A 12,564-nucleotide genomic window follows, 5' to 3' on the forward strand; every position below is an offset into this window, starting at 1 on the left:
ACATGGTCTCTCTATGCTGACACCAGGAGCACAGGACAAAGCTTATAACAATGACTGAGAGGGAACTAAGATAAAGGTGCCCAGTTTTAGAAAAAAGAGGTGTAGATTTCTACATTTAATTTGATTTAATTTTACCTTTACACTACACAAATACATATTTGTTAAATATAGGTGATAAGTAAACATAATATTAAAAATCCTAGGAAGTGTCAGTTCCTCTTTAAAGTTGTTCTTTGAAAAGTTGCACATTGAACTGACTATAGCTGGAGAGAAGTAATTCCTATTTAAAATGTCCCTCCTACATACAAGGCATGCTTGGTGCTTTCCTTTTAGTGTATTCTTTTATATGTTATGTGACGAGACCAATCTCGCCATTGCATTGGAGGAGCCTGGTTGCCCGTCCGTTGCCTCTGGACTATGGCCCCATGTTAAAAAGCTTGATTTTCCCCTGCAAAGACACGAAAGCCGGGTCATTCGGTGCTTGCCCTGTTTGAGCAGTGATACCACAGATAGCTATGCCATGGAGCCCATTCGTATAATGAAAGACTATGGGAAAGATTTGGCTCCATGGTAATTGAACTGTATGTGTGTGATCTGAGCGCCATTCAGTAATAATGTGTGCTCAGATCTGAGCTATCTGGGGATATGTTGAATGTACCTGTTTTATGCAATGGCTGCACAGTTATATATTTTTATGTATTTTATTGTCTTTTGCTGCCATGTGTTCAATGGAGTTTTGCCTCTGTCCTTGGAGATAATTAGATTACTTCCCAATTATCTCCAGGACAGAATACTCTGTGGAACTGGTTTTGGGCAGAAAAGCCATTCTTCATTTGGTCACAAAGGACTACGATCTATCTTTTGAACCACTGGACCAATTTGTATGATTTTGACGTATGTTTGTATTTGGAGTGCTATTTTGTATGCAGTTTGGGAGTTGGGAGCATTCCCTTGTATTCAGTTCGGGAGTTTTGTGTTCTGCAGTAGCTATGCCTGTATCTCTGGAAGGGGAAGATTTTCTAAATGGCAGTTTAACCCCTTTATGCCCGGGGTGCCGTTACAATTGGTGGCAAGCGGCGGGATCGTCCCTCAGCCAGAAGGACAGCTACAGGAGGCACCATTCCGTGGGTTTACAAGTTGGGGGCAACGCATGTCCCAGTACAGCGACCCTAAAAGCAACAGAATGGAACCAGCAGTGTTATACGAGGAGGAGGACCTGGATGGCCGGGATGCATTAAGGAAAGGCATCTGGTACCAGGCCCTGGATAATGTACAATACCAGCGGGGTGAGAGTCTCCCCAGTGAAGAGCAGCGGTTGCAGAAGCAAGTGGCCCTGCGGATGCCCTTCCTGGGAGAGCAGCCACTGGAGGAATGGGTGAAGGAACTAGAGCACTGGGTATGGCAGGAGCTATGGCTGGAGGATGCCTACCAGGCGCTCTGGTGGTATATGGCACAGTATATACCCTGGACAGCTGAGCATGACAAGCCAGAGGGAGAGGAGTTTGATGGTCCTGGCTTGTTATGGGAGTCCTTTGCAGAGCCTGACTTCGGGAGCCCTGCGCAGACCAGACTTTAGGACATTTTCTACGAGAGGGAGGCTAGGCATGACTGGATGACCCCCATGAGGTAGAGCAAGACCTGGCTCACCTAGCAACCCTGGAGTGGGAACTGGAGCAGACTACCGAGATCTCTTCCACTCCATTGGGAAGGCTCAGCAGGACAGCAAGGTGACAGACCCAGATCCAGACCCCTTCAGCTGGGAAGATATTGTAGAGCTTTACTGGGAGGAACCCCAGGCGGCAGGTGGAGATGGGACTCCACCGGCCCTTCAGGGATGCTGGGCGCTCAGCCCAGATCCCCAGCGGCAGATTGATTTGCAGGGAATAGAGAGCCGTGTCTCCTTTCCCCAGCGGCAATGTGAAGTGCAGGGAGGGGAGAGCATCGTCTCCCCTCCCCAACGACAGTGTATCTTGCAGGGAGAGGAGAGCAGCGTCCTCCCTTCCCAGCGGCAGGGTGAGCTACAGTGATGCTGGGTGGTCGGCTCAGATCCCCAGCGGCAGTGTGATCTGCAGGGAATTGGGAGCCCAGTCTCCATTCCCCAGCGACAGTGTGATCTGCAGGGAATTGGGAGCACAGTCTCCTTTCCCCAGCAGCAGGACTCAGTCGGTCTCCCTCCCCCGCGGCTGGAAGTATATATGGGAGAGGAGCTTGTTACCCCCTCTCCCCAGTGGCAGCTTAACGTACCAGGGGGAGACAGTAAGCCCCACAACCGTGCAGATGGGACCGTGGTCTCTGCACTTACAGAACAGGGGGTAGGGATGGTCGGTCCTGCCCCCCAGCGACAGGGCTGTTTAGCCAAAGGGGAGACAGTTGGTCTCCCCCTCCGGCAGCAGAGCTGTGTATCTAAAGGGGAGACAGTCTGTCTCCCCCTTCAGCAGCAGAGCTGTGTATCTAAAAGGGAGACAGTCGGTCTCCCCCTCCAGCAACCAGGCTCCAACCAGACTACTCCCGTGGTAGTGCTGGCACCAGGGCAGAGTAAAGCTGGTCTCTGCCCACTCAGCAACCCACCAAGTCAGCTTACCAGTCACCCACACAGCCATGGTGAGGCACCTGGACATGGACAAGTTTCTCCTCTACCAAGGTGTAGTAACCAGTTATTGTGGGTGGGCTGTATTACTGATTGTGTTTTGTGGGTGGGCTGCTGGACTAACCAGGGCACTGACCGGCAGGAGGTCAGATACCCTGTTAGTCTGTTTGGAAAAGGGGAGAGATGTGATGAGACCAATCTCGCCACATTGCATTGGAGGAGCCTGGTTGCCCATCTGTTGCCTCTGGACTATGGCCCCATGTTAAAAAGCTTGATTTTCCCATGCAAAGACATGAAAGCCGGGTTATTCGGTGCTTGCCCTGTTTGAGTGGTGACATCCCAGATAGCTATGTCATGGAGCCCATTCGTATAATGAAAGACTATGGGAAAGACTGTAGCACCATGGTAATTGAACTGTATGTGTGTGATCTGAGCGCCATTCAGTAATAATGTGTGCTCAGATCTGGGGATATCTTGAATGTACCTGTACCTGTATGTACCTGTTTTATGCAATGGCTGCACAGTTATATATTTTTATGTATTTTATTGTCTTTTGCTGCCATGTGTTCAATGGAGTTTTGCCTCTGTTTTTGGAGATAATTGGATTACTTCCCAATTATATCCAGGATAGAAGACTCTGTGGAACTGGTTTTGGGCAGAAAAGCCATGCTTCATTTGGTCACAAAGGACTACGATCTATCTTTTGAACCACTGGACCAATTTGTATGATTTTGACGTATGTTTGTATTTGGAGTGCTATTTTGTATGCAGTTCGGGAGTTGGGTGTTCTGCAGTAGCTGTGCCTGTATCTCTGGAAGGGGAAGATCTTCTAAACGGTGGTTTAACCCCTTTATGCCCGGGGTGCCGTTACATGTTATTATCCAAAGTAAGAGTTACATTGATCAGACAAAGAAAGTGTGATTATCAGACCAGACAGCCTACTTCCATTGCTCCATGGTACAGTTCTGACACTCATGTCCCCACTGAAGGCATTTTCGGTGGTGGACAGAACAGGGGCATTCTAACACCTTTCTATCTCGGCCAGCATTAAGTTTTTCAGCAATTAGAGATACAGTAGCTCTTCTGTGTGATTGGACTATAGTCTTCACTCCCCTCATGTATTAATGAGGCTTGGGCATCCATGACTCTGATGCAGCTCACCAGTTGTCCTACGTTGCACCACTTTTGTTAGGTATTTACCCCAGCATACTGGGAACACCTCACAAGTCTTGTCGATTTGAAGATGCTCTAGCTGTCACTATTTGGCCCTTGTCAAACTCACTCATTTTTCCTACTTCCAACTCATAAAATTCAAGAACTGACTGTTCACTTGTTGCCTTATATATCCGCCTCCCCAACAGGTACCCTTATAATTATACAATAAATGTTATTAACTATCAGTGGTTTTGATGCTGTTGCTAATTTGATTCAATAACCAGAGAGAATTGATGCCTTGTATGTGTTGTATGCCTGCAAGTTTCAGACTTTTTAGTTAATGTTCACATTTAAAAATTTTAAGGTTAAGAACTGAGGTTAGTGCATAGGGTTGTAGACTACTTGATAGGGTTTGGCACTCTAGTCTAGCTTAGGATATTTATCACCGATTTGTTACCATTACCATCCTTATTAGGGTTGGTGACTTTTTTCTGTAGTTGCGATGAGTTTCTTGTTTAAGGCATAATTCACTTCGCCTCTATGGTATGAAGTCCTTAGTGGTGTCAAATATTTTTCACTTGTATTATAAGAAAAATTACATGAAAGTGCAACATGAACTCCATCTTATTGATTCAATCAGCTGATCTCCATAATAAATTAGATTATCATAAATGTGCACATGCTTTTTCCAATAAGATTACTATGTGTTGCTCCATTTTGTTTAATAGTGACATGAAACAGTACAATGTTTTGTGTTGCGTGTTCAGGCTTATTCTATTTGAATTATTGCAAAAGGAACATTAGAACATTAGGAATGGAAAACTGTATTCCTAATGCTATCGTGTCCCTTTCCCTATTTATTTATGTCTCCCTCCCCTTGGTATGTAAAGGGTTAAAACACCTGCGCTGGCCTGATCTCCTCCTCCCACGACATCACATTAGTGGGGGAACCTAACGTGCATGCGTTGCTAGCACCACTTGCAGGTCAACGTTTTATCATAGGAAAGCATTGAGGACATCCAATGTTGTTTCATGGAGTAAAACTCTGTTGAGGATTTGGAAGCGCCTCTAGTGGCTGGGTTAAGGGCACTGGTGCCCTGGATCCAGAATATATGAATGAGATGAATGATATGTCCACATTATTACTGTGTAACACTGAAGATTAAATGAACTCTCCATTTTCCTAGCACTGCAGGTCCCCTCTCCCTCCCACCTCCAATCCCCGGTTGCTGAAGGGGTGAAAACCCCTTCAGGGACTTACCAGAGGCAGCAACGATGTCCCTCGTCGCTGCTTCTTCCTCCGCCCACGCTCCTTCCCATTAACACGTCATCCGGCGGAGACTGACCCCACCCGCCAGCGGGGGAGACCTAATGAGCATGCGCGGCAATGCCGCGCACGTGCATTAGACCTCTCCATAGGAAAGCATTGAAATGCTTTTCAATGCTTTCCTATGGGAATTTTAGCGACGATGGAGGTCCTCACACAGTGTGAGGACGTCCAGCAACGCTATAGCACAGAAAACCTGTGCTATTCAATGTATATGAATAATGCATGCATGTTATATTTTTCTTATCAGTAGAAAGGTGTTTTGGTATTTTTTTTGCATTTCAAAATAAAATTTTCGGTTCCTCGTCATTATTAAACACATTATATCCAGCCCCCTATCACAGTGTTGGCTAAAAGAAGCAATTGACTAGATCCGTAAATATCTGCTAGTAATACAAAACTGTATATGCTCTTTACCCACAGGAGTACCAGTTCCACAAATCTAGAATATATATAACTGTTGTTTAAACCTTTTATCTTGTATGTGTCTGTTTCTACAGATACTCTGTTGACAAAAAAACTGACATTGACAACAACTTTGCAGTTGATCCAAGTGAAGGAACTGTTGCAACAAATCAGCTTCTGGACAGAGAAAGTACACCACAGTTTAATATATCTATAATTGCAAGTAAACTTAGTAAGTATAACCCTAACAACAAATATGAAAACACTCAAATCTCTTACCTTTTTATTTAAGCTTACAAATATTTATTTGTGAATAAAGAACGTATGTTGCCTAACTGGGCACTTTTTAATAAGACACTGTTATTTTGTATGATTTCATTAGAAACAAAAATAGTGTTACTGCTTTTAAGACACAGTTGTGTAAATTATAATTTTGCAAGTGAATATATTACATTTTATGAAAACAAAGTTCCTAAAATGTTTATAAAATGAATGGGGTAAACTAAGCACCATTACCTCGTAAGCCCAATACTGTATGCCGCCCTTGAGTGCTGCTTTAAACATTTTTCAAGAGGACTGACAAAAAAAATGGGTTCCCCAAAAACCTACAGGCTGTACTGTTAAAGTGGAGTTTACAATTCCACATTAGCAATACAAATATTTTTTTATTTTTTTTTGCTCACTTGATATGTGTGCTATAACAACAGAGGTCAGTACTTGGCAGCTCTAGTTGGCTTCACAATGGGCTGCTGATTGTCCTTGCATGTGTGCACACCTTGATGACATGCCTTTTGGAAATTGGATAACCAGGAAGTCTCATCACTGAATTCCCCTTCATATTGTGGCTTCATACCCCCAAAGTATACATGTACATACTAGCGAATACAGAAAGTCTTACTCTTCCGCTAGAAAGCATGTATTTATTTTCTCATTTTAATTTCAAACAGTAACATTGTATTGTCTCCCTTGCTCCATTGTCTTGCGTTACCTGCAACGTCTAAAATAATGATATACTGGTAATATAAAAGCCATTTGAAAAATTTACATATAAAGTACCTTACTGTTCTACAAATAAACAAGTTTGCATTTAAGGAAGTTAATTGATATCACTAACAAATTATATGCTATGATAAAAACTAAAAATTCAAGGTAAAACGCTAATACGATAACAGTTTATTGTCACATTATGGTTATTTCCTTTACTATTTTTAGCAATTTATTGCATTTCTTCAGATCATCATCTATAATATATGTGTTTTAAATTTTTTTGTATGTGTATTTTGTTTTTATGCTTTAAAAAAAAAAAATACAAAAAAATTGGTTTTGGAAAAAATAAAACATTCAAGTTTATAAAACGTGCAGAAGATTAAAGTGGTACACTAAACGCCATAACTACTACAACCCTACAAAGTAAGTATTGTGTTATTAGGTGATAGGTGCTGTCCCATAGGGCTGTATCACACTGTTTTAAAGATGATTAACAAAAACTGGGTGTCCTTCAGCCAACCATGGCCTGGCCCCTTGCTGGATATATTGTTAAAGTAATATTTACTTTACATTAGCAAAATCAATATTTTCATTATTTTATATGCCAGTGTTAGCCTAAGTGCCATGGCACCAGTTCGATTTACTTTGCAGACCTTGTTGACTGCTGTGCAGGGCAGCTGATCATAATGTTATACGTGTCCCATGATGACGTATGCTAATTGTAGCTTATATAACTATATATAGAAAGACTCATTTGTCCATTATAAACTCTCTCTCTCTCTCTCACTATATATATATATATATTTTTTTTTATTATTATTTTTTTATTTTTTTTATTAGGTATTTAATATTATAATAAAATACAAATGACAAAATTAAATGAACAATAATAAAAAATTGGGAATGGGAAACTTGGGGGAAGTATCCATACGAATTTACTATATTTTTGTGCAATATTGATATGTCTATATTTATCAATGATAATAAAACAATTATAATATATCTATGTAAAACGAATAAAACAAGTTTGTACAACTAATAATTTACAGTTTGAATATCTTAAATTATAAGCGATAAGATTTTTTAATCTTGTTTTCCTACTCAGTCCAGAAGTAATGAAGCTGATCCCATAATAAAGATGGCTGTCTAATAGCCATCTCATATGATTTGTTTTCAAATGCTAACTTTAGTACATCAACTATAGAGAGTATAGCAGGGGATTTCCAATATCTTGGTAAGTAAGATGTGGTGGCTATAAGAATATGTCCTATTATCAATCTGTCTACTTTATTAACAGATTCTGATTTTTTTTAAAGAGCCTGAGTTCAGATGTAAAGGTGGTAATATTTTGGTTAACAGTTTTAACAAGTTTATGAATATCACTCCAGAATCTAGTAAGTTTAGGACAACACCACCAAATGTGTACCATGGTATCTCATCACACTCCCTCCAACATCTGTCTGAGAATTTAGGATTCATTTTGTGAAGGCATGATGGAACCAGGTACCATATATATTTTCATCTAGACTAGCAAATAGCATTATATTTTCTCTCTCTGTCTTGCGTATGCATTACCTGCAAGTTTCAAAACAATTATATAACTGGTAATAAAAAACCTGTGAAAAAATTACATAAAAAGTACCTTTCTTTGCAACAAACAATCACAGTGGTCCAACCTCAGAGCAAGCTGAAAGTGTGAGTTAGAGGTTCTGCTACCACCGCTATATACAACAGCTCACAAAAGCTAAACAACACAAGTAAACCCACTTAATCCAGTGGCAGACACTCATGGATGAGCGCATACCATGCAAACAACCTAAAAAGTACCCACACCTGGGGCTTCAGTTTCATGCATGTTTAGCGGACTCATTAAGATGATAAACGATGGAACCTCCTTCATCTTCAACCAGCTTCCAAGATATTGGATATGCTCCAAAGAGACAGGTCTAATGGAGCAACATCTTATTTAGGAGCTTTTTCTAGATTCATGTTCATTTGTTTAGTTGAAAACCCTATTGGGAATGTGGTTTCATAGGAAACTATTGAGTAGAACACGAACAGAGTATTCCACCCCACATAGCCACAAAGCTTGGGGGGACGAAGGGGGGCGGACCCCCTGCGACGGCCCCAGCCGCGCCTGGCGGTGCACCGGATGGAAATTTTTTTTAACAATAAATAAATAAAAATAATAATACAAAAAAAAATTAAAGTAAAAATAAAAATATAAATAAAAATAAATATAAAATAAAACAAATGATAGAGGAAAAAAGTGGTACTGTGTTTATCCATAATTACATCAGCATCGTATATACCCAAAATATGTACATGCAATACAAAATCTACCTTACAATATATTCCAATATATTCTAGGAAATATAAGAAAAACAGAGTTAGAATCCATATGAACACTCAATAAAAAATACAAATAACATGGACAAAGGATAAGGAGACACCCAAAAATACCAAGACAGAGAGGTGATGAAACAAATAATCAAATTAAATAACACCTGCAAAATCAATGTCCTGATTTAAGCCAATTTTCAAAGTTCTTAAATTATATATCCATTGGGCTTCCTTTTTGACTAACTTTTTAATTTTGTTCCCTCCTCTCCAATGGTTATCTATGTTGTCTATGCCAATGGCAATAAAAGTAGACCAATTTAAAAAAAGTACATTTATTGTACACTATGATCTAATTTTGTATTCCTAATGTTATTCAAGTGTTCTCGGAATCTAAGGTCAGCATACAATGTAATAGAGTGTCAGGAAATGCTAGCAGAATGCTTGGTTGTATAGGGAGAGGTATTAGCAGTAGAAAGAGGGAAATGCTCTTGCTATTGTATAGAACACTGGTGAGACCTCACTCGGAGTATTGTACGCAGTTCTGGAGACCGTATCTCCAAAAGGATATTCGTACTTTGAAGAGAGTTCAGAGAAGGGCTACTAAACTGGTTCATGGATTACAAGATAAAACTTACCATAAAAGGTTAAAGGATCGTAACATGTATAGCTTGGAGGAAAGACGAGACATGGGGGATATGATAGAAACATTTAAACACATAAAGGAAATCCACACAGTAAAGGAAGAGACTATATTTAAAAGAAGAAAAACTACGACAACAAGAGAACATAGTCTTAAAGTAGAGGGGCAAAGGTTTAAAAATAATATCAGGGAGTATTACTTTACTGAGAGGGTAGAGGTTAACACAGTGAAGGAGTTTAAGTATGCGAGGGATAGGCATAAGGCTATCCTAGACTTAAGATAAGGCCAGGGACTAATGAAAGTATTTAGAAAACTGGGCAGACTAGATGGGCCGAATGGTTCTTATCTGCTGTCACATTCTATGTTTCTAGGTTTCTACCCAAACCTTGTAGATACATCAAACTCCCTGAAAATCAGACACATTTCCTTGATAAATCACAATGCAAAAATCTTAGCAAAGGTGCTAGCAGAACAACTTAGTCCAATATTTTATTCCAAGTAGTATTTTTTTAAGCTAGGCAATTGTATGAAAACACAAGAACATAGATTTAATTTTGAAATTAGGGACGTCTGTAACCACCCTCACAGATCTTGTCACTAGATGCTGAGAAGGCTTTTGATAAGGTGAAATGTGTTTACATTGTCAAGCTGTTGATACCTTGGGTGTGTTTGCAGTCTTAACTGATGGGGGGGGGGGGGGTGACTAAACCTGAACAGAAGCTCCTACAAAATAACATTAGCAGCTCGGAGGACCCAAGTGCAACATTGATTAAATACAAATACTCTTTACATAGAGAGTATTAAGCATAAGATTAAATACAAGTACTTAATGTATAAGCTTACTGATCAGGTCAGGGACACACTCTCTACCTTTGAAAAGGTTTGGCTTCCCTGGGGGGGTTGGGCGGGGGAGTATTAGGGACAATAGGGTTTTGCTCATTTGGGTTTGCTGGAGCTCCCAGTTCTCATTTCCAAACCATTCACTTTTCTCCCCACTACCTCTGACTCTACATCTCTTCTATTCATTATCCTTATTTCAAATGTTTCCTCCAATTTCCTCCTTAGTCTCAAATGAAGCAGAACCATTGAAAAGAGTTAAGTCTGCTCCACTTTATTAGTACTTTAAAATTGGAGTGCAGGATGAAACAGAATATCGACATTACACTGCTGTGATTATATGCAATTTTTTAGTGTGTGACAATGTCTATTGTGTAACCTGCTATCCAAACCTAAATAAAGAATGCCAAAAAAACAAACAATCAGTTTGCCTCTAAGGAAGTTTATTAATGTCACTGACAAATTATATCCTATGATAAAAACTAGAAAAGGAAGAAAAAAATGCTAATGAGAGAACAGTTTATTGTCACATTTTAGGTAATGGCTACAGGGGTTTTTAGCAAAGCACTTCATTCCTTTCTTTAGATCGTAATCTATTATGCATTTTATTTTTTTTCATTTTCGGTATGTGTGTTTTACTTTCATGCTTTTAATCAGTTTTGATAATGCTACAATACAAATCAGCATCTTGCAGCACCCAACACACTCATATAGAGTAGACTAACGTCCCCAGATTATCACAGTTTATTCACTGTGTATGGCTGCAAGGCATTCAGCATTGATGTTAACTGCTATTTCATCATATTTGTTTAGTAAATCTTACACTGCAGTTTTCTCAGTGAACTTTAGAACTTGTTTTACAATGAGCACAATGTTACATTTAAGTAAGGCTTGATACAAATATTACTTGACAAAAGAATGTAATCCTTCTAGAAAATATAGCTGAGAGGCAAATCTAAAGCAATGCTCTCCACTAAATATTCATGTAATGTTTTGCCTCTGGATGGAGATATTATTGTACGTGTCAGAAGTTTTACCATAATGTTGCAAAGTGTTTTACTGACATACTTTTTATTCACAAACCACATTTGACAGTCACAGAGTGAAATTATTTTAGCAAACATAAAATATTCATGAATATGACAGATGGGATCTATTCTTTTTGTAATAGTGGTTGTCTATTGAGGTGGTTTTAAGACAGTTTGCATTTGTTTTGTATTTAAGAATATAAAAACTATTTTAAATTATACGTAATGGACATTATATAAATATAATGCACAATACGTATAATGCCCAATACAATATATATGTAGATATAAATATATAGAAAAGCTCGGCACTATCCTTACTCATAAGTACAAAAATGGTTTAATGCCTGGGTGCATTGAATCCGCGTCGACATATAAACCATTAAAAGAAGGGATGCACTCACACGACTTCAACGTGGATATATGGTTAAATTAGAAAAAATATAAACAATTACATCTGCATCAAATCGACATTTCTACCCTCTTGAAAAAGACATCTTGACGGTCTAAACTTCGATTTGATGCAGATGTAATTGTTTATATTTTTCTAATTAAACCACATATCCACTTTTAATCCCTGTGAGTGCACCCCTTCTTGTATTGTTTTTATATATATATATATATAGATATCTCTCTCTCTCTCTCTCTCTCTCTATATATATATATATATATATAAACAATACAAGAAGGGGTGCACTCACAGGGATTAAAAGTGGATATGTGGTTTAATTAGAAAAATATAAACAATTACATCTGCATCAAATCGAAGTTTCGACCGTCAAGGGGTCTTTTTCAAGAGGGTAGAAATGTCTCTATATATATATATAGAGAGAGAGATATCTATATCTACCTATCTATCTATCTATCTATCTATCTATCTATCTATCTATCTATCCATCTATCTATCTATATCTATCTCTATATCTATATCTATCTCTATATCTATCTCTATATCTATATCTATATATATATATCTATATCTATATCTATATATATCTATATCTATATATATCTATATCTATATATATATCTATATCTATATCTATATCTATATATATATATATATATATATATATATATATATATATATATATATTTATTAGGAAACAAACTACACTGTGGGGGCTATAGGTCTATTCACTAATAAGTGACTTGCAAAATTTAGAGAAAGGTCTCACAGAAAAAAAAAAGCATTTTTAGATCAGCTGAATTTAATATATTCTTTTAAAGTTGGAACTTTTTAATTCACGTAATT

The 12,564-nt window shown here is 38.7% G+C and overlaps 1 protein-coding gene across 1 annotated transcript in view; it reads left to right on the plus strand.

The window, feature by feature from the left end:
• The window catches only part of CDH12 (cadherin 12), a 758,791-nt gene that overhangs the window by 728,145 nt on the left and 18,082 nt on the right, over positions 1–12,564 (plus strand). The window contains exon 10 of the mRNA XM_063451837.1: positions 5,570–5,706. Coding sequence (XP_063307907.1) covers positions 5,570–5,706 — 137 coding nt within the window. The remainder of the gene's footprint in view (positions 1–5,569; positions 5,707–12,564) is intronic.

The sequence above is a fragment of the Pelobates fuscus genome, chromosome 4 (genome assembly GCF_036172605.1).
Source record: "Pelobates fuscus isolate aPelFus1 chromosome 4, aPelFus1.pri, whole genome shotgun sequence".
In the NCBI taxonomy this organism is placed as follows: domain Eukaryota; kingdom Metazoa; phylum Chordata; class Amphibia; order Anura; family Pelobatidae; genus Pelobates; species Pelobates fuscus.